Source organism: Leptodactylus fuscus, chromosome 6 (genome assembly GCF_031893055.1).
Source record: "Leptodactylus fuscus isolate aLepFus1 chromosome 6, aLepFus1.hap2, whole genome shotgun sequence".
NCBI lineage: Eukaryota > Metazoa > Chordata > Amphibia > Anura > Leptodactylidae > Leptodactylus > Leptodactylus fuscus.
In genome coordinates, this window is record NC_134270.1 from 172,863,397 (window position 1) to 172,887,073 (window position 23,677).

Below are 23,677 nucleotides of genomic sequence, written 5' to 3' on the forward strand. Positions count from 1 at the left end.
TCAGTGAGGATTAGAGGGCTCAGATGGTGATACTATTCCCAATAATCAAACACAGGAATATCCTATTATAGGTATAAAATAATAATAGTGACATTTAAAGGGGTCGGCCACTTTCAGACCAATATTGAAAACCAAATGTCCAATAAAAAGTTATACAATTTTCCAATATACTTTCTGTATCAATTCCTCACGGTTTTCTAGATTTCAGCTTGCTGTCATTCATTCTGTTACTTCTTGGGGGGTAAAAGTCTGACTATGGTCATGTGATGAGCACACAGGTGCAGCTCATTATAGTCACAGCCCAGTAATCAGACGTCTGCCTGGTAATCAGCTGTGCACCTGTGTTCTCATCACATGACCATAGTCAGACTTTTACCCCCCAAGAAGTAACAGAATGAATGACAGCAAGCTGAAATCTAGAAAACCGTGAGGAATTGATACAGAAAGTATATTGGAAAATTGTATAACTTTTTATTGGACATTTGGTTTTCAATATTGGTCTGAAAATGGCCAACCCCTTTAAGCGTTTAACCTTATAGGGATATCTATTCATATGCATACGACATCTCTGAGAGGCAATTCCATACATTAATATAAAATTGTGAGTTTTCCCATCCAGTGGCGTAACTGGGAATGGCGGGGCCCCGTGGCGAACTTTTGACATGACACCCCCCCCTGACTGATGCCAAAGACCTCGACCCCACCCCCCCGCATTTCTGCGCACACCATAATGCCCCATAGTGGCCCCTGAACACAGTATTATGCTCCATAGTGGCCCCTGAACACAGTATTATGCTCCATAGTGGCCCCTGCAAACAGTATTATGCTCCATAGTGGCCCCTGCACACGGTATTATGCTCCATAGTGGCCCCTGCACACGGTATTATGCTCCATAGTGGCCCCTGCACACGGTATTATGCTCCATAGTGGCCCCTGCACACGGTATTATGCTCCATAGTGGCCCCTGCACACGGTATTATGCTCCATAGTGGCCCCTGCACACGGTATTATGCTCCATAGTGGCCCCTGCACACGGTATTATGCTCCATAGTGGCCCCTGCACACGGTATTATGCTCCATAGTGGCCCCTGCACACGGTATTATGCTCCATAGTGGCCCCTGCACACGGTATTATGCTCCATAGTGGCCCCTGCACACGGTATTATGCTCCATAGTGGCCCCTGCACACGGTATTATGCTCCATAGTGGCCCCTGCACACGGTATTATGCTCCATAGTGGCCCCTGCACACGGTATTATGCTCCATAGTGGCCCCTGCACACGGTATTATGCTCCATAGTGGCCCCTGCACACGGTATTATGCTCCATAGTGGCCCCTGCACACGGTATTATGCTCCATAGTGGCCCCTGCACACGGTATTATGCTCCATAGTGGCCCCTGCACACGGTATTATGCTCCATAGTGGCCCCTGCACACGGTATTATGCTCCATAGTGGCCCCTGCACACGGTATTATGCTCCATAGTGGCCCCTGCACACGGTATTATGCTCCATAGTGGCCCCTGCACACGGTATTATGCTCCATAGTGGCCCCTGCACACGGTATTATGCTCCATAGTGGCCCCTGCACACGGTATTATGCTCCATAGTGGCCCCTGCACACGGTATTATGCTCCATAGTGGCCCCTGCACACGGTATTACGCTCCATAGTGGCCCCTGCACACGGTATTACGCTCCATAGTGGCCCCTGCACACGGTATTACGCTCCATAGTGGCCCCTGCACACGGTATTACGCTCCATAGTGGCCCCTGCACAGGGTATTACGCTCCATAGTGGCCCCTGCACACGGTATTACGCTCCATAGTGGCCCCTGCACGCGGTATTACGCTCCATAGTGGCCCCTGCACACGGTATTATGGGTGAAAAGACCCCAGAGTATAATAATCGGAGACCGAGGGGGTTACAGTGTTACTTACCTATCTCCCGGCTCCGCTGCATTTTCCACCACTGTCGGCCATCTTAAATGATGTCCAGGACGTCATGTGACCGGGCACCTGCGTCGCGACACATATGACGCAGGACCCGATCATATGACATCACGCAAGTAGGCCCGAAGCATGCTCGGAGAGGTAAGTAACACTGTTTTTTATGTTACGTTACCACTCCCGGGCCTCCGATCAGACTCCCGAGTATAATAGTGCTTATGGGGCCGGTGGCGTCACTTACTGACCCCGGCCAGGATCGGTAAGTAAGTAGGGCCCGTTACCGGCTGGAGTAACGCCAGCCAGTAATGGCCTATTAAAAAAAACGCAGTGGTAGTGGCCGCTATCCCTGCTACCACGGTAGTTACGCCACTGTTTCTATCATTAAATGAAACTCGTATAGTCATATGAAATGCCACCATTTTTTACCGATTGCTGACCTCCTGAACATCATTGGAGGGAGGTGATCGGTTGCTATGATAGCCAGGAGCCTACTGATGGCCCACAGGCTTGTCATTGCAATATATCTATTACACACAGCCAGAGGCAGCGTCTAATAGAAGTAATGACATAAAAGTTGCTGGCGTTTCCGTAGATATAATTGACCTGTTGTGATTTCCAAAATCGCGCCAGTTTTGGAAATCACGGCGTGTCTGAGCCATGGTTTTTACTGCAAAGTGGGCAAGGGATTCACAAGAATCGCGCCCCGGCCTTATAGTTTTTTTTGTAGCAAATCAATTATTTTTGCATCACCATCTTCTAAGTGGGGTAACATTTTTATTTTTGTAGTTCAGAGTTTTTTGAGGGCCTATTTTGTACAGGACTACCTGTGCGTTTTATTTCTGCAGTTTTGGGGTACATATGAATTTTTTATCACTTTTGATAGCATATTTTGTAAGGTGAGATGTTGAAAAATCATTTCTTCCTGTGTTTTTTTTCTCCGTTTTTTTTTTTTTCCAGACGTCTAGACCGTGTAGGTTAAATAATGTATCAGTTTTATTGCACAAGTTGTTACAGATTCATTGATAGCAAATCTGTATTGTACTATTATGTTCATGTATTATGTGACCTACAGTACATTGGCCCATTGTCAGTCTGCATATCCACGGACTAATACGCATTATTTGGGCTGAAAAAAAAAAAAAAACCCTTCTTGTCTTAGATTTGACCTAACTCTACCCCTCCCCCCCCCATCTGGGGTTCCACACTACTTATTCTTTTATCGATTATCTAATCCAAATGGACTATAACGACTATTAATACTATGACCCCAAAATTTTGGAGTTTTTGGGTGCAGTAGATGCTGGGACTGGGAAAGGGGAGGGGGTGTTTTGGTTGTCTGTCTGCCCCTTCCCTGAGCTTGAGGACCAGAGTTTTTTTTCCCCCACTTGGAATTCAGTCTGGCTGACTATAGAGGATCTGCAGTGCTCCTATTAACCCCTTCCTGATGGAACAGGAGCACTGCAGATACCCTATATTCAGCATACCAGGTACTTTCAGGCACAGGGATACCTAATGTGTAAGTGTTTCACAGTCATTTTCTACTTTTAGGGTGCATTCACACTGAGTAAACGCTAGCATATTTTGTAGAGTAAAATTACACTTGTAAATTTTGCTATCCTATTGACTTCAATGACTTTTTACAGGCATATTTTTACACTTGTAAAAAAATATCATTGAAGTCAATGGGATAGCAAAATTTACAAGTGTAATTTTACTCTACAAAATAAGCTAGCGTTTACTCAGTGTGAATGCACCCATATATGTATTCTAGGAAAGGAGGGATTTAGAACTTTAACTTTTTTAAAGCCTCTTTTTTTCACTATTTTATGGGAGATTCTGTACATTACAATTGCGGCTGGTCATAGCCCCCCCCCCCCCCCCAAAAAAAAAAAAAAAATGTAGATAGATTATTTTATTTTTTTGCTTGACTCAAGTATAAGCCGAGAGGGGCTATTTCAGCACAAAAACGTGCTGAAAAATTCGGCTTATACTTGAGTATATACGGTAGTTGGTATTCTTTATTTATAAGTTCCTGTTACGCTAGGTTCACACTTGCGTCTGGGGTCTCCGTTCTATGGTTTCCGTCTTCTGCATGCCAGGAGACAGAAACCATAGACCGGGTCCGGCCGTGAGCGGCGGTGAGCGTTTTATGCACTCCGCCGCGAAACCGGATTTTTTTATCCGGACACAGAGTACTGCATGTCCGACTCTGTGTCCGGATTATAAAACCCGGTTTCGCGGCAGAGAGCCTAAAACGCTCACCACCGCTCACGGCCGGACATCTCTCTCACCCATTCAAATGAACGGGTGAGAGAGACTCCTGCAGGTTTCCGTCTCCTGCCTCTGTTTTATGCAGTTAACGGAAACCTTAAGTACGGAGTGCCGGCGCAGATGTGAATGAGCCCTTACTTTATCCTGTTTTATATCGCTGAATGCTGAGATGTGTCCCTGTGTTGTCTTATCATCTTTTTATGCACAGTTCATGTACACCTGAAACAGGGCACTGCTGCCCGAAACGCATTGTGTGTTTTTTTAACTTTACTAAAGTGGTTAAATCTTATCGGGTGAAGCACGGTTCCCTTGACTATGGTCCATTGGCAATTCTATCATCACCGCTGGTGAATTGGGTCCTGCAGCTCGTACCACACCTAGGAGGCACCCCCTGTGGAACGGTTCTAAGGCTCTATCGGTAGTTGTGAACCCTTCACAACTCCACCAGGAGAGGGTTTATTTAGCGCATTGCAATTGTCCCTCACCTAACAGAAATTCTACACTAGGGGCAACACGGTGGCTCAGTGGTTAGCACTGCAGCCTTGCAGCGCTGTAGTCCTGGGTTCGAATCCTGCCAAGGACAACATCTGCAAGGAGTTTGTATGTTCTCCCTGTGTTTGTGTGGATTTCCTCCTGTACTCCAAAGACATACTGATAGGGAAAAAAATGTACATTGTGAGCCCTATATGGGGCTCACAATCTACATTAAAAAAAAAAAAAAAGAAAGAAAAAAAAAGAAATTCTACACTATATACATGTCAGTGCTGCTTTTGTTTTTTGTCTTTGTACTATTACAGCACTCAGCCTTCATTATATACTCAGCATGACCTAATGGCACTGAGCGGGAAAGGTTTAAAGGGGACCTCTCAGAATTGGGCAAAAAAAGTTTTTCAGGTGCTTATTTAGTCTATGGAGCATTGTCAAAACAAAATCGGCAATGGTGATGGGCAAACTGATTTGTTCTGAGCCTGGTTTGACCCAAATAGTCAAATTGTTTGGCTTTTAATGACTAACTAAAGTGACCCCCACAACAATGAACTGAGCAATGAAAATTCAGAAGACAACTGTATGTGTGAGTTACTATGACGTTCCGGCAACAAATGACATGAACTGACAATCTCTCAATCAATAGTCAGTGGTAGTTGGACACCTTACAGTGCTGATGTCAGAAACAGTATATGAGATGTTGTATCAGAACATCTGTTCTGTGTGAGCTAGACTGATCCAGTAATGGAGAACATAGACATGTGACCCAGTGTGTTATAGCAGCATGATAATACAAAATACAAATACAAAACCTGCATGGTAGAGGAGGGAGATATACATGTCACTTTCTCATAACTTTGACTGTATTAGTCATAGATAGTGTTACATTAGATAGGTTCCTAGGAGCCCTAAGAGGATTCTACACTATGGGTGAATTCACACTACATAATCGCCAGCTTATTCTGAACGTAAAACATATGAACGCCGGCATATGATCGCTCCCCATAGAAATGAATGGGCTGCTTTTTTCACTACGAGCAGTCCCATTGAAGTGAATGGGAAATGCCCGCGTGTACGGCAAGCTCTGCTCATTCCGAGCCGTACACGCAGGCACTTCCCATTCACTTCAATGGGACTACTCGTAGTGAAAAAAGCAGCCCATTCATTTCTATGGGGAGCGCTCGTATCCCCGCTCCCATAGAAATGAATGTAACTGCTTTATACGCCGCTGATTCTGAACGTGTTTTATGTTCAGAATAAGCTGCCGTTTACGTAGTGTGAACTCACCCTAAGTTTTATAGATAGGTTCCATCATAATTACATTCTAGGACAGTTTTTACACAGAAGCACTGGTAGCAATTTTATTTTACAAGCATGCTCCTTACAGCAGAAGGAGCTCCTGTATATATAAGCAGGCATCAATCAGGGCAAGTGACTTGACATGTTTATTGTTTTATGCTCATTTTTCTGAGAATCTCTTTATTCACTTTTAGTGGAAAAATTTCAGCAGTAAAAGACACACAATGGTTGGAGTCAGGACAACTTTATGGACACTTTGAGTTCCTCCAGTGCAGGCAAAGTCCAATTTCAATGATGTATCTAAAACAGGTATGACCTGGCTCCCAAGATTACAGAGTGACTTTGTCGAACACCCCCGAGCGGAAAAAAATGTATTTCTATACGGTCCTGAAAAAAATGCACATAATAATGTTAATTGAATATAATATTAGACCTCATATATGAGCAGAAAGACAAGAGAAAGGCAAACTTGATGATGACTGCTTTTTCCTCAGATCTAAGCATTGCCATTTCTGTTACCAAATTTTGCAGTTAATTTTCAGCTATGTCAATGTATGACCCACTTCCATCTTACCCATCAGTACCCACAAAACTGTCATTTGGTGCCAAAGGATTGTGAAGTCTGACATCTCTATCCAAATAGTAAATCCTGCCAGAGACAATATCTAATAGTATTTCTGTTACCTTACCCTAGGTTCACACCTGCGTTCCGGTTTCCGTTCTTCATGTCCACTTGGGAATCCAAAAAATGTAAACCCAATCCACTTAAGGGTAAGTTCACATGAGGTTTTTTTAGTCTGGAACCTGAGGCGGGGGCCGCCTCAGGTTCCAGACCGAAAAATGGGTAGCCAGGACTGAATGCCGGTGCACTGCATCGGCATCCAATCGCGCACTCCGCTCCGGATTAAGCCCAATGAATTGGCCTAGTCGAGAGGAGGGAGTGTCTTCAGGCAGATTTGCGAGGCAAATCTCCCTGAAGAATGAGCATATCCGTTTTTTTTTCCAGGAGCCTGAACAAACAGCTCCCGTAAAAAAGACCTCACCGGCTACCATTGATTTCAAAGGGAGCCCTCTTTTTGGTCAGGATTTTGAGGCAGATACAGCCTCAAAATCCTGACCAAAAAACCCTGTGTGAACTTAACCTAAAACACTGTGACCAGCGGTAGCCCCATGGACCCTCTAGACCAGACCTGGGCAATGTGCGGCTTCTATGCAGCCCGCATAGCTAGTGGAAGATTTTTCAAGGACCTGTGATGATGTCATCACAGCCTATCACCAGGATAGGCTAGGACTTGTTAGTGGGACGGAGCCACACAGGACTGTGCTTTCTGCAAGCTGCCGGCAATGGGGGCTGCTGGATGATAAAGAGAGAAGAGACAGCATGTGTGAGCAAGAGGGGGGAACTAAAGGCAGATGTAGGGGGCAGTTAAACTGAATGCACATGGAGAGGGGACATTAAACTAGGAGGAAGATGGAGGGTGACATTAAACTGGGGCAGCTGGAGGAGGATATTGAACCATGGAGGGTAGCTGGAGGGACATGCTGCCCCAGTTTAATGTCCCATCTAGTTTCTGCTAGTTCATACTGGGGCACCAGGAGAGGGACTTTCTACTGTGGGACATTTGGAGGGAAACGTTATAATGTGGGGGTGTATAATGTTAGGGTGACTGCAGGAGGATTTTACTTTGTGGGGCACATGGAAAAATGATAAAGAATGGGCAGAGTCAGCGGAGAAGTGAGTGGAGCTAAATTTGCCGCGACGCGCATGGCCCTCTAGAACCGTTACAATTTCTCATGTAGCCCCATGGGAAAATTAATTGCCCACCCCTGCTCTAGACTATGGGGTCTGCAAGTTTTCCATCTGGTTTCCAGGACTTTTCTCTCTGCATTTTTCAAGTGGATTTGGAAAGAATCCCCATACGGAGACCAGGCGCAGGTGTGAACCAAGTCTTAAGGATATGTTTACATCGAGGAATTTGTACAAATTGGAAAATTCAGCTTCAGGAATTTGAGGTAAAATATTTGTTCTTGAACAAATTCTGCCATGGAATCTGTCATGAAATCTACTGTAGAATTTTCGAATTCGAAACCAGCAGGGCAAATGATTTCTGACTCCCATTCACTTCAATACAAGTTAGGCTCCTTACAGACCACCATGGCTTGCTTTAGTGTGCTGTCTGGATTTTTCCTTCCCCTATTCCTGTGCAGTTTTGTAACCGTGCTTCTGCTCCTATTCAATGAAGGTATGGAGCCATGGAAGCACGGCCAGTGCTCAGATGGCACATGGATGACATCTGTTTCCCTCCCTTGTGTCGGTTGTGCCATTCAATCACAGCCGGCAGCTAACACATGGTCGTGTGCAACCAGCCTTAATGTGTAGCTTACGTTATGTTTATTCATAGTATATATGTAATATTGCTACTGTTGTATACCAATTGTAAGCCAATGGCTACATGCAGATATGTGTTACATGACAAACAAATTGCAGACAAATCACACAACTAAAATAATCAGTTCACTTCCCTTCAACTCAATGTTGCCTTTTTTGGAGCCGCTATTTGGAAATTAAATGAGTCAAGTTGCAGAAATGTTGCATGAAATTTCTACTGAAGTCTACTGCTAAAAAGTTACTCTAATTGGAAATCCAAGGCAAATTCCACTAGCAGAAAAAGGTTCCCATTGAAGTCAATGGGAGGCTTTTTTTTTCCAAAATACTCACGAAAAAACTCAATGTGAATGGACCCTTAGGGTAAGTTCACACTGTTTTTTGGCAGTGGATTTTGATGTGGAATCCGCCTCAAAATCTGCTGCCCAAACTGGCTCCCATTGACTCCAATGGGAGTCGCTCGCTTTTTTTTTCCACTACCTAGTAGCGGAAAAAAGAAGCGACATGACCATTCTTGTCACGGATTCCGCAGCGGAATCCGCCGTGGCTTCCACGGCATGACACTCCCCTCTCATCTAGGCCCATTCATTTGGGCCTAAGACGAAATGGAATGCCATGACTGGATGCCGTTGCATGGCACCAGTTGTAATAATAATTACATTAAAAATGTAATAATATTTCTAGACTTCAAAAAATAAAACCAATTAGTTTTGCAGGCCGACGTTTCTGTAGTTTTTTGTTATGGTTTACTACGTTAAAAAAAAAAAAAAAAAAATTAAAAATGTTTTGCATTGCCATAGTCTAATATTCTAACACCCAGAACTTTCTTTTATTTACAAGTAATAATTTATTGATGGCATTTTGAGATAGATAAGATTTTTTTTAATCATGTTTTTTCACATTTCAGCCATAAAAAGATTTTTTTTTTCCAGTCATCTCTGCTCCCGTTCTAATCAGTAACATAAGAAACTATTTAGTGAGCAGAAATCTCAGTAGTATCAAAAGAATGCTTCATAGTGAATAAAAAAATTGTATTTTTGGTACCTGTTATTTTTGTTTTCTCAAGAACACATGTATCCTCATCTCCTGTGCATGTGACAGTATCCGAGGAAGAACACCCACTATAGTCACCAGATATGCAGGATGGACAGATCACTCCATTGGGGGTAGTACTTGGTGCTGGTTCTGGAGCCAGGCAAGAGAAAGAGAGAACAATGTAAGCAAAAAAATATACAAATATTTATTGCCCTATTTTCACCTAAATGTTTTCATTGTAAAGAAATCAGCAAAAAACAAACAAAAGAAAGTTAAAATGTGAAATTATTGAGGGAAGGTTATAATGTGCAAAAAAAAGTAGTTAAAAAAAACCCAAAACCAAATCCTTATCACTACCAGGCCTAGTCACAGGTTGTAGCCCTCCTCATGGCAACACAACAATATGAGTTATTATTATTTTATTTATTTATATAGCACCATTAATTCCATTGTGCTTTACATTTGGGGGTTTACATACAATACACAAGATATACAGGTAGAAATAATACTGACAGTGATCGGCTGGCACAGTGGGGTAGAGCGCCCTGCCCGCCAGGGCTTACAATCTATGAGGGAAGGGGGGAGTTAAGCTGAGTTCACACAGAGTTTTTTGGACTGGATTTTGACACGACAGCTGCCTCATAATCCGGCTTCAAAAAACGCCTCCCACGGCTAGCTGCGATTGGATGCCGGTCACGGCATTCCTCTCCGGGCCCAGTCGGGAGGGAGTGTCGCGCCATTTACGCGGCAGCAGTTTCAGCCGCGAAGTCAGTGTCAAGATAGGGCAGCTCGCTTTTTCTTTCTGTGAGCGGGAAAAAAACACTAGCGGAAAAAAGAAGTGAACTGCTCCCATCGAAGTCAATGGAAGGCGTTTTTTGGAGCTGGATTCTGAGGCAGATTATGCTTCAAAAACCGGTCCAAAAAAACTCTGTGTGAACTCAACTTTAGATGTTCAACAGCGATGATGCAGATTTTGTTGCAGTTATTTGAACCAAAGCCAGGAGTGGATTGAAAAGTAGGTAGAATTACTTATACAGAAGTACTTCCTATATATCTTCCATTCCTTTTGCAGCCGATATTGGCTTTGGCTCAAAAAACCGCAGCAAAATCTGTAATAAAAAAAAAAAAAAAAGCAGCTTCTCTGCAACGTGGGACCTCAGCCTAAGGGTTTGTTCACATCGGAATATTCCTTAAAAGCTTTAAAGGGATTCTACCACTAAACCAACATTTTTTCTAATTACCATGCCAGAATAGCCTTAAGAAAATCTATTTGTCTCTTACCTTTAGATGTGGTCTCCATGGCACCGGTCCTTAGAAATACCGGTTTTAACTGGTATGCAAATGAGTTCTCTGTAGCAATGAGGGCGGGCCCCAGCGCTCAAACGGCGATGGGAGCGTCCCCACTGCTGCCCGAGAGCTCTCTCCAGCGCCACCTTTTTCTTCAGCTGCACCTCTTCTGTCTTCCGTCTCGGTCCATCTTCCGACGCCTGCGCAGTATGCGCCTGTATTCAACTACAAGAGCAAGAGCGGCCGCTCTTGCTCTTGTAGCTCAATACAGGAGCGTACTACGAGGTGTCGGAAGTTGGACCGAAAATGGAAACTCCTGAAATCAATGGGAGCCGTCTTTTTGGTCGGGATTTTGAGACGGATACGGCTTCAAGATACTGACCAAAAAACTCTGTGTGAACTTACCCTTAGAGTTCAACATGTAACATAACTATTGATGTTGGGATTTCCAATTTTCTCTTCTGTTGAACGTGTTCTATATTTTTAAGGGATATCCTGTACTTGTACTGTGCAAAAGTTTTATGGGGGGAAAATGCTGCAAGTAGGAATGTTTTGAAAAATAGAAGTCGTAATACAGTAGTTTATTTTTTTTAACCCTTTCATGATGCAGGGTTGTTTAGGTGTTAATGCTTTGTGACTTTTTAATATTTTCTTTCAAAATTCATAACTTCTTTATTTTTATGTCGGCATCGCCAAGGGAGGGCTATTACTGTATATACTCGAGTATAAGCCGACCCAAATATAAGCTGAGGCCCCTAATTTTACCTAAAAAAAAAACTGGGAAAACTTATTGACTTGAGTATAAGCCGAGGGGGGAAATGCAGCAGCTGCTGGAAAATTTCAAAAATTAAAATGGTTGGCGTTTTTGGATGCAGTAGGTGCTGGGGAAGGGGAGGGGGCGTTTTGGTTGTCTGTCTGCCCCTTCCCTGAGTCTGAGGACTGGGTTTTTTCCCCCCACTTAGAATTTAGCCTGGCTGAATATAGGATATCTGCAGTGCTCCTATTAACTCTTTCCTGATGGAACAGGAGCACTGCAGACCCCCTATATTCAGTAGACCGGGCACTGTCAGACACAGGGAGACCTAATGTGTATGTGTGTCAGTCATTTTCTACTTTTATATGTATTCTAGGGAAAGGAGGGATTTAGAACTTTTATTTATTTTTTTTAGTATATATTTTTTTTTTTTAAAGCCTCTCTTTTTTTTTTTTTTTTTCACTATTTTATGGGATATTCTATACATTACTATTGCGGCTGGTCATAGCCCCCCCTTCCCCCCGCAAAAAAAAAAAAAAAATTCCTTTTGCATGACTGGAGTATTAGCCGAGAGGGGCTTTTTCAGAAACTGTGAAAAATTCGGCTTATACTCGAGTATATACGGTATTAATGAGTGAAACACTATTTATTACTGTATTTTTCGGACTATAAGACGCACTTTTTTCCCCCAAAATTTGGGGGGAAAAGAAGGGTGCGTCTTATAGTCCAAATGTGGCCGCCCAGCATCCGCTGTAATAGAGAGGCGGATGCCGGCGAGGGATAGACGCGGGCACAGGTGTCGGGGCCTGAGACATCGCTACGCTCCTCTGCCCTGCATGAAGCCCGCTGCTGGCTTCATGCAGGGCAGAGGAGCACAGCGATGTCTCAGGCCCCGGCACCTGTGCCGGCGTCTATCCCTCCCAGAAGCCATGTAGGAAGCTCCTTTACCTACTACCTAACAATGCTTTACTATTAGGATGCTGAGCATTAACTATATGCTTAGTGCAATGTAATAGTACAGCAATGAGCTAGAAGGGGTTAAAAAAAAATAAGTGAATAAACAAAAGCGAACTCAAACCTATATTTGACTTGGAGACAGTTTTTGGCAGATGTTGGAAGGAAGGTTGTTCCCTCCGCCATCTTGGAGAACTAAGCCCAGATCTTCTGTGGATGTAGACTGGCTCAATCCTTCTGTCTCTTCATGTCATACCAGACAGACTGGATGATGTTGAGATCAGAGCTATATCTGTGGGGGCCGTAGCATCACTCCCAGGACTCCTCATACAAAGGGCAAAGGTCGTTCCACCTTATTGATGGGATTTAGGGTTCTCTTTTCCACTTTCATTAGTTTAATTTTGTCAATTAACAAAAATAAACTATTAACCCTTCAATTTCTGAAAGCATTAGTTTTTTCCATACTTAAAACTTTTGCACAGCACTGTTCTACAATTGGGATTCTATGACACTCAACAAGATGGTCCATCAGTCATCTTAGTTAATAGTTAGGGTAAGTTCACACAATGTAACATATACATGTGCCGACAGATGACGCGCTCAAAATGCTCCTATTCATTTCAATGGGATTAGGAGCGTATACGCCGTGTTATTTTGCGTCCGTGATTTTAATGTAGTGACGCCCTCTGGTTCCGTGTCTTCTTCCGTCGTCTTGTCTTCAAATCCCGCACCTGCATAGTAGCGTTTCCCTCCGGAGCGCTACTGCGCAGTACATTCGCGAACTGCCATTAAGTAAGATGGCGAGTGAGTCTGCGCAGTAGCGCTCTGGAGGGAAGCGCTACTACGCAGGCGTGGGACTTGAAGACAAGAAGACACTGAACCAAAGGGCGTCACTACAAGAAGACAGAAGAGGTCGGTGTGCCCGAAGCTGACGTCTCACTGTGCATCCCCTCCTATGGTGCACGTTCAGGTACGATTAGCATATATATTTAATGCTTTTATTTAAAAATGGGACCGGGGTTTAATATAACATTTACGGTGCCTGAATAGCCTTTTTAAAGGCTATTCACGCATATGTGGGGCTCTATTAGCATAATTTTGCATAATAACTGTAACCTAAATTACGATATGTTGTGTTAGTAATCTTAGCCAATATCGCTTCATTTCCCAGGTATACTAAAGGTATATGTATATGAAATATAACAAAGTGGATGACTTACTTGAAGGGCTATTCGGGGTACAGTTTTCAGTGTTACAACATGTCATTGATGCCCATATGCGTCCTTGACCATTACTCATACTGCCCGTGAAGCCACAATAATTTGCGTTAAAGCATGACCGGATGAAAATTGGAGTAGCAGTTCCACCTACAAGTGAAAAAAAATATTTTTTAAAAAATTAAGCAATTGGATTAGAGATAATTAGAAAATAGTTAATTTTTTTTTCCATTCTATACAGTGTTTGACAGTCCACCAAATCTGAATTTTTACAGAGAACAACGGGGAGAACTTATCAATCTGATGCTTGGCCCCGTTCTATGCTTCACTCTCCACTTTCACTGAATCAAAGAGTAGTGCGGAGGGGAGTCCTCTGCCTGACATTTATTATATGTAGGTTTCTATTCTGGCACAAAGACTTACACCTAGTATATAAAGTTCACCTATCCATTGGACCCTTTATTAAGACTGGTGTATGAAAGACTTGTCTTAATAAATCTGCCCCAATATTCTCTCCTAATCCTCTCCATTTTGGCTACAGATGTGAAGACATAACAGAGGGAGGGGTTTAGTGAAAAGGGAGGGACTTAGTTTATCTGGTTTTCCTACCAGTTGCAACAATTTAAAAATATTGAAACAGAAAGGGGTCTAAGAACAAAAGTATATTAAGACACATTTAAGGTTTTTCTGCTTTCAATAACTTGTACATTTTCTACGAATAAGTATTTGGACACCCGGTAAAGTTCTGAAGAAGTGGCGTTATGGTCTGGGGGTGTTTCTCCTGGTATGGGCTGAGACCCTTGGTCCCAGTGCATTATAAACTCTACACCTATTGCACTATTTTAGATAACAGTGTGCTTCCTACATTATAGCAGTTCTATGGGTCAGACCAATGTTACTTCCAGGATGACAATGCCAGCTGTCATGTAGCGAGGTCTTCCATGGCTTGGTACAATGACAATCAGGTTAACTGACTGTACTGGCCTGCCCAGAGTCCAGACTTTAAACCTATCGAGCACCTTTGGGATGAGTTGGATCGCTGAACTAAGGGGTGCAGCAGCCGTCGAAAATTGGTGAAAGCAGTTACCTGTTTTCTCCAAGCCGAATGGAATAAAATTCCACTAGCCGTCATACAAGGACTTGTGGAAAGCCCCGGAAGGTTGAGGCTGTAATTGCCGCTCATGCCGCTTGGACCACAGGTGTTCAAATACTTATTGGTAGACAGTGTATGCAGTATATTTCTTATGTTTTGGAATTTTTAGGTTATATAATTACATAGTTAGTATGGTTGAAAAAAGATTATCAAGTTCAAGCAGGGGATGGGAAACGTCATGACCAGCTCCTGGGTAGGCTATTCCACAGGTTCATAGTCCCTACAGTGAAAAAGACTTGTCACCTCTGGAGACTTAACTTTTTTTTCCTTCAGGTGAAGGGAACACCTCCATGTCTTTTGTCTCTCTTCATAACTAAGTTCCTCCATGCCCCTATTCTGTTTTTGAGTCCCTCAGTTGAACCTTTTCCAACTCTAGGACATCTTTTCTATGTACTGGTGTCCACAACTAAACTGCATAGTCCAGATGGGGCCCCACCAATGACTGATAAAGTGGTAGCATCATATCACTGCCCTGTGAGTCCATACCCTTTTTAATACAAGACAATATCCTGCTGGCCTTAGAAGCAGCTGACTGACATTGTGCTGTTATTTAACCCCTTCCCACTCAGTGCCATAGTATTACATTGCATTACTTCCAGCACTCGGCTGTGTTAGGGCTAGTTCACATGGAGGAAGTTTGCAGCGGATTTTGACGTGGAATCAGTCTCAGAATCCACTGCCAAAAATGACTCCCATTGACTTCAATGGGAGCTGCTCGCTTCTTTTTTCCGCTAGCTAGTAGCGGGGAAAAAAGAAGTGAGCTGCCCTATCTTGCCACGGATTCCGCAGCTGAATCAACCACGGCGTCCGCGATGCGAGGCTCCGGCCCATTCATTTGGGCCTAATCTATTGCAGAATGCCACAAGATGTCAGTGCACTGCATCGGCATCCCATCGCGGCTAGCAAGTTCATTTAACTCAGTGTGAACTAGCCCTTACACAGCCAAGGAGTTGTGTAGTAATGATGACCCCCATCTCATTGTAAAGGGTGCCATTATGTATTTTCTGCAGCCCAGGGTCTGGCCAGTGACCCTGGGCTGCTAGGTGCCTCCAATATCTGGTTGATCCTTATGAAGTGGGACTAAGACAGTCTATGCATCTGCATAGCAAAGAAGGATGAAGTGGTCACTCCAAATGAAGAGGAAGACTTTTGTGCTTCTTACCGTAGAAGAACTTACCGAAATGCGTAGTGCTAAATAAAGTATATTCTTCTACGGTAAGAAGCGCAAAAGTCTTCCTCTTCATTTGGAGTGACCACTTCATCCTTCTTTGCTATATTGACCTGGATACTCTCAGGACCCAGAGAAGACCTGCAGCAGGCTTACCAACTGTTTTTGCAATATACATATAGTAGTGTTGACTGTTCACAACTGCTTCAGGTGAGAGTCCATCTCAAACCCCCTGTGCGTGTTTTTTTCTACCTCTATACTTTTGCTCCTTGGTATGGGGGGGGCGGCACAACTGTATATGGTTGTCACTATTGGGGCGAGTGCTTGTCTATATTGACAATACTGTGGTTATACACAGATAAACACTATGTGCCGCTCGGCTTTGCTTTTCTTTTTTCTGTTTTAAGAGTTATGCATCTGCATAGGCTGACTTCCTCTATACACTGCAATACACATATATACACATGTAGTGCAGTGTATAGTACTGAATCAGCCATCCGAGCATGAATCTTAAAGGTTCACCCATATCTAATATCAAATCCAGCTCATTATAAACCAGTTCACTCATTTCTAGTACTAATACATGTAATAAAAATGGCATTTTATCATATAACTCACCAATAGTTGCTTGTGTGTATACAGATCCACATGTAAAGCCTGAAGGACAAGTTATGCTGCCGCCTGTACATGATGAAGAAGTAGCGGACATGCACTGTGTACACGAGAGACCTTTAAAGATATGACACAATCAGCACATTTATCACTTATTACACTGCACATTATATTATCAGGGTTACATATCAAAGGGTTAATCTGCTCCAGAAATGTATTTTTGCTACAAATGTTGCTGTTTTCTGCCTAAAAAACCTCTCTAAATTTCCTGTCACTAGGTGTCTCCTTTCTGTCTAATTTTCTGTTCACTCCCCTGTTTCTAATTAAATGCTATTAAGCCCCAATCTCTGCCCAACCCCAGATCTGCCCCCTCATCCACCCTGGTCCTGCCCCAGCTCTGCCCTCTTCAGTAGCAGGAACCCATCACAATTACGTTAGGACCGGTTTTGCACAGAGGGCAGCGCTGGTAGACATTTTATTTTTTACAATCCTACTCCTTTGCGCAGAATGAGCTTCTGTATATAAGAATATATGGACATCTATCAGTGCAAGTGTCCAGAAATGTTGTTGGTTTTTTTTTGTTTGTTTGTTTTTTTGCCCTATTCTCTGAGAATTTATATAACTTAACATGTAGAAGAAGAATTTCATTAGAAGACACAATAGCTGGAGTCAGGATGACTTTATGGACACTGTGTACCTTGTGAGCAGGATACATTGAATGTGACCGATGAACCTGGAACAGCTATGACCTGGCTGCCGACATTACAGAGTGATTTAGTCCCGCACCCCTGGGTGGAAAATGCAGCTGAACCGGATCCTGCTGAGATGGACATAAGAACCTTCATTGAATACAGTCTTAATCCTCATATATTGTCTATTAGAATGACAAACCTGATGATAACTTTTTCCCTCAGATCCAAGCAATGACATTTGAGTTACCAGATGTTGCTGTGAATTGCAGCCATTTAACCCTTATAAGCTGCTATCCATAACAAACATGATATCTAAGGAGTTTGTATGAGCCACTGCGTCCTTGCCCTTGAATTTGGCTCAAAAAAACACAGAACAATCTGCAACAAAAAAGCAGCTTTTCCACAAAGTGGGGCCTCAGCCTTAAGATGGAATTTGCAGATGTTTTTGAGACGAAATCTGCTTCAATTTCAGCCCCAAATTTAGCCATGGAAACATACTTTAAGGCTAAGGCCCCATGGGATGACCCGCAGCTATAAAGCGCTGCAGGAAAATCAGAAGCAGGAACACATCATGGTTCTTCCTTCAGCTCTTTAATCAGAAAGTTTGCGGAGTTTTCCTCCGTGGACTTTGCTACAATTATATCTATAGGGAAGCCGCCGGCATTTCTGTAGATATAATTGACATGCTGCAATTTTCAAAACCACACCGGTTTTGGGAATCATGGCATTTCCACGCCATGACTTTTAATGCAATGTGGGCATGGGATTCGTGGTGCTTCCGGCCCATGGGACCCCGGCTTGAGGCTGGTACTCGTCACACAAAAAACAGTCCCTTAAATGTCTGTCAACAAGAGAGGAATGGTTTTTGGAATAAACAATCACAAAAACAACCTATTATGTATAAACTTAATCTGTTTCCTTAACCCCTTGCAGTGCAGCTTAATTTTTTATTTTGCTTCTTCATAATATTTTTAATATTCATAATATCTTTCGAGAGCAATAACTGAGCCATTGACACAGAAATATAAGGGCTTATTTTTTGTTGCTCAAGTTATGTTTATTCACTGTATATATGTAATATTGCTACTGATGTATGACAATTGTAAGTCTATTACTACACGCAGACGTGATATATGCCGAAAAAAATTTCGAGCCAACTTCCGACACTAAAAGTTATCACTTTCCTGTGACTTGATGTTGAAGTTTTTTTGGGAGGGGAGTTATTTGGCTTTAATGTGAGACAATTTGCAGATAAGTTGCAGGAGACTTCTACTGAAGTCTATGGTGAAAAGTAGCATGAAGACATGGCCGACCCTTGTGTTACATGAATATTTGGGCCAAAAGAAAACAGCACTACAAAACAAATAAAATTCATTTACAATTTTGCAAAATCTCGCTGTTCACCTCAAATCTAAAACTGCTGGGGTGTGACACCCATGCACCAGAATTATTCACAAGGATAATAAATGGAATCCAAGGGAAGGTTCTCTCGTGATGTCTGGTCCATAGGCACCAGAGTCTAATTGTGGTTCATGGATGGTGACCCAAGACTTTTGGAAAATCCCAGATGAATTCTGTTTGTTCTGACCCATTTCAATCATCTTTAGCCACATACAACTTGCAGCCTGAGCACGCACTAAGAGCCGTATGCATCAGATGTTACAGTTACTGTGCTTAGTGATAGCAATGTTTGCAACCATTTAACTCCTTATATGCTGCTGGCAATAGCAGAAGTGCTCAGAAGTATCTAAAGGAAGGTTCAATCTTAGTGAAACAAGAAAGCATTTTTGGTACCTGTTATTTTTGCTGTCTCGAGAACACATGTATCCTCATCCCCTGTGCATGTGACAGTATCCGAGGAAGTACACCCGCTATAGCCATCAGATATGCAGGATGAACAGACCACTCCATTGGGGGTACTACTGGCAGCTGGGACTGGAAAAAGGTAAGAGAAAAAGAGAACAATGTAAATTTCATTGCAGTTGATCCAATGTGGTGAAAGGAGGGGATCTTGGGTCCTTAACACCCAGATCCAGTGATCAGTATTCAGCACAGCATACATGGGATTAAACTCCTGAAGATGGAGTATTTTTTGACTCCTGCAGTTAGTTCCACAGGGGGCACAGCTCTTGTACCTGCTACATGACATCACTGTACAGTTATGATGCAACTATATGTTTAGTACAATGTAATAGTATGGCACTTAGCTTGAAGAGATTAACAATAGAAAAATGGAATAGAATAATTTGGTTTGGCATATCCTCACATCATAGCAATAGACTTGAAAAAGTCATACATGATGTTTAAGAGGGCACCATTTTCCTATTTACATCTTGGAAAACAGATTTCCATGTTTTTCCCCAAGATTAACAAAACTAAGAATGAAAAGAGTGAATTATAAATCAAGCCTATATTTGGTTTGACCTTTGCTCTTTTGTCTTCCGTCAGTTCTTCTTGATACTTGCAGACAGCTTTTGGCAGAAATTGGCAAGAAGGTTGTTTGTCATCTTGGAGAAATAAGCACATATAACGTCTCTGCCTGTCCGGGTCTTTGCAACACCCTTCATTCACATGCTGTGGCGCAGGTAGGGTGTTCAGTTTGATTACCTGCATAGAGTTTTTTTGTTGCTCTGTCTGAACATTGCTCTATTACCTATCCTCTGTGATTGAATTTCCACCACACTCATCCCCTACACTTAATCTTAGCCTTGTTGTGTGATTGACTGCCTGTCTACCAATCAAGTATGAAGCCGGTCCTGGGCTTCTTATATACAAGTCATCAGCCCACACAGGTTTGCTGCCTATTTTGACTCTTTCCTGTGATTTTGTCCTCACTAACTTCCTACTTCTCTTACTATTGCCACAGAGTCCTAACAGGAAGTCAAAGGACAGAGGTCAGTAATACAACTGCGGCCATGGTATTAGGGTCACAGCCTGTTCCGCTGATTTTGTTCAGTCCAGCATGCATGGGGTTAATCCCCTTGCAGCCAATAGGCGTGCTCGGTCTACTGACACTGGTGTCATCCTATTGGCATCTGGCTTGAAGCACCTGAGCTGGTTGATCGGTCTTGCCTTTCCTCCAATTAAGGAGGCTGGTTTGGACACCGGGTGCTCTAGCCTCAAATTGAAACCTCAATTGCTCATGGTACACGTCAGTGCAAAACTTTATTCTGCAGTGGCACCATCTCTGAGAAGTGATCAGAGAAGCACCTAGTTTGTCGTGCAGCCCAGCAGTGAAGTTAACTGTCAGGCCTTGTTCACACCAAGGTGCCCTGCAGGCTATATTATTTAGTTTTTTTTATTTATCCTGCCAGTCGTAACACTTCTATTGTGACTTCTCTTTTGGATTACGATTTTGTACTGCTTTGTCTCTCTGGCTTTGAACCTTGGCTTGCTGACTCCTCTTCTGTGTGGTTTGTCTAATTCTGTGTACACTTATTCAGAGGGACCGTTTCCAAGTTGCCGTCTGTTGCGTAGGGTAGATCTGGCAAGTAAGTAGGGACAGGAGATGGGTCACGTTTAGGATTCATTGTCTCTTTCTTCTCTTCTTCCTGGTTTTAACAACAGCACTACAGAATTGCACAACTAGCAATTCCCTTAGAGAACAGATCTTCTGTGGACGTAGTCTTACTCTAATCCTTCTGTCTCTTCATTTAATCCAGACAGACTAGATTATGAAGGATTGGGGCAATAGCTGTGTAGGTTATATCATCACTTCCAGGACTCCTTCTCCCAAGAGCAAACCACCAAATATTCATGGGGTTTTGGTTTCTCTTTTTCATTTTCATTGGTTAGCTTTTGTTAATTGACAAACTAGATTGATAAACTAGTAACACTTGTGTTTTTGAAAACATTCTTACTCTGCAGCATTTTTCCCATGAAAATTATTGTGCTTTTTTTTTTACATTTGTGGTTCTACAACTGGGATTCTATTAACTTCTATAATACTCAACAAGATAGCCCATCAGTCCACTTAATAGTTATTTACCCATAAATTTGAAAAAGATCTATTAGAGGATATATCATGTTTCATAATTTAATAATTATTATTATATTTTTTATTTATTTATGAAACATGATGGATCATCTGATAGATCTTTTTCAAAAAAATGTTTTTGTTTTTGTTTTTTTATAATAAAGTTGATGACTTACCAGGAGGAATAGTCGGGGTACAGTTGTCAGTGTAACAACATGTCATTGATGCCCATATACGTCGTTGACTATTGCTCAGACTGCCCATAAAACCGCAATAATCTGGACTCAGGCATGTCCTGATGAAAACTGGAGTCAAAACTCCACCTACAAGTAAAAAAAAATAAAAAAAATTAAGGGATTGTTCTACAGATTAGAAATGAAAGCTGTTCTTGTTGTAAAGTGTTTGACAATCTACAGAGTCTGAATTATTACAGAGAACAATAGGGGGAATTTATCAACAAATTTCTGCCAACTTTTTGGTGTAGATGTGTTACAATGTAACACACATTTGGCGCATGGACCAGTCTGCTCCTTGCCCTCCACTTTCAGAGAATCAGAGAAAGCAGCTGAACGGGGAGACATCAGCCTGTCAGTGTCTGGACAGCAGTTTGGGTAAAGACAGGGCTCTATGTTTAATGGTGCTCTACACTTACAACTGATTCCCTTTACTGTAAATCTATATAGTAATTGTTCAATAAACTCAATTGATAATCTTAAATGCACTTCTATTCTAAAAAAAAAAATTCATCAGGAGACCAGAATTATGATAGGCTCTGATGCACTCATGTAACTGCTACTTCTACACAGCCCGACATCCTCTCTTGTGGCCCAGTACATCACACTATTCCATGCTGCACTCTCACTCATATTGTCCCAGCTACCATCACTACCACTAGATAGCCAGACATGTCCTGCAGCCTGGTCCACCTTCACATTCCACATACATTTAGTTCCACAGAGAACTAGAAATTATAGAAATATGTTCTTAGGAGCCCTAAGTATTCTACACTATGTTTTATAGATAGGTTCCTAGGAGCCCTAAGAATATTCTACACTATGTTTTATAGATAGGTTCCTAGGAGTCCTAACAGTATTCTACACTATGTTTTATAGATAGGTTCCTAGGAGCCCTAAGAGTATTCTACACTATGTTTTATAGATAGGTTCCTAGGAGCCCTAAGAGTATTCTACACTATGTATTATAGATAGGTTCCTAGGAGTCCTAACAGTATTCTACACTATGTTTTATAGATAGGTTCCTAGGAGCCCTAAGAGTATTCTACACTATGTTTTATAGATAGGTTCCTAGGAGCCCTAAGAGTATTCTACACTATGTTTTATAGATAGGTTCCTAGGAGTCCTAACAGTATTCTACACTATGTTTTATAGATAGGTTCCTAGGAGCCCTAAGAGTATTCTACACTATGTTTTATAGATAGGTTCCTAGGAGCCCTAAGAGTATTCTACACTATGTTTTATAGATAGGTTCCTAGGAGCCCTAAGAGTATTCTACACTATGTTTTATAGATAGGTTCCTAGGAGTCCTAAAAGTGTTTTACATTATGATTAAGCCAATTTAAGACCCAATTCAAACTTGAACCACCTGAACCAGAAATGAATCTTGAGAGGTTTTTACCGTCTCTAGTAACAAATCCTGCTCATGAACCAGTTTGCTCATCTCTAATACTAATAAATGCACAAAATCTAGTATTTTTTTTATATAACTCACCAATAATTACTTGTGTGTATATTGATCCACATGTAAAGCCTGAAGCACAAGTTATGCTGCTGCCTGTGCATGATGATGAAGTTTTGGACATGCACTGTGTACATGAGAGAGTATTACCTATAAAGATATGACACAATCAGCACATTTATCACTTATTACACTGTACATTATATTGTTATCAGGTAGAGATGAGCCAACAGTAAAATATTCGTTATTCGTTTCGAATAGCCGCTCAATATTCGACTATTCGAACGAATATCGTACCCCATTATAGTCTATGGGAGAAAATGCTTTGTTTCAGCGGATCCCACCATTGGACTCAGGAGGGTCACCAAGTCCACTATGACACCTCAGCAAATGATGCCAACACCTCTGCAATGCAACTGGGACAGCAGGGGAAGCATGTCTGGGGACATCTAACACACCAAAGACCCTCTATTACCCCAACATCACAGCCTAACAACTACACACTATACACACTCACTACAACCTCTATCAAAGTGGGAAAATACCTGGAAACCTTCTTTACTCCCCAAATGGATGGACACAAACCCAAATTTAAGCTAAAGAAACATTAACAAGCACCCCTTTAAATCATGTTGCCCATGACAACCACAGATGGAATAGGCAATGGGAAATCCTTCAGTCCCCACCCTGACCTGTCATTGTGTGTGTGTGTGTGTGTGTGTGTGTGTGTGTGATGTGGTAAGAC

At 42.3% G+C, this 23,677-nt stretch overlaps 1 protein-coding gene across 1 annotated transcript in view; it reads right to left on the bottom strand.

The window, feature by feature from the left end:
- Positions 1-6,193: 6,193 nt before the first annotated feature.
- The window catches only part of LOC142209170 (uncharacterized), a 302,576-nt gene continuing 285,092 nt past the window's right edge, over positions 6,194-23,677 (bottom strand). Inside the window, exons 5-8 of the mRNA XM_075278101.1 lie at positions 22,966-23,082; positions 21,414-21,560; positions 19,056-19,196; positions 6,194-6,390 (exon numbers count right to left, since the gene is read on the bottom strand). Of these exons, the coding sequence (XP_075134202.1) occupies positions 6,194-6,390; positions 19,056-19,196; positions 21,414-21,560; positions 22,966-23,082 (602 nt within the window). The remainder of the gene's footprint in view (positions 6,391-19,055; positions 19,197-21,413; positions 21,561-22,965; positions 23,083-23,677) is intronic.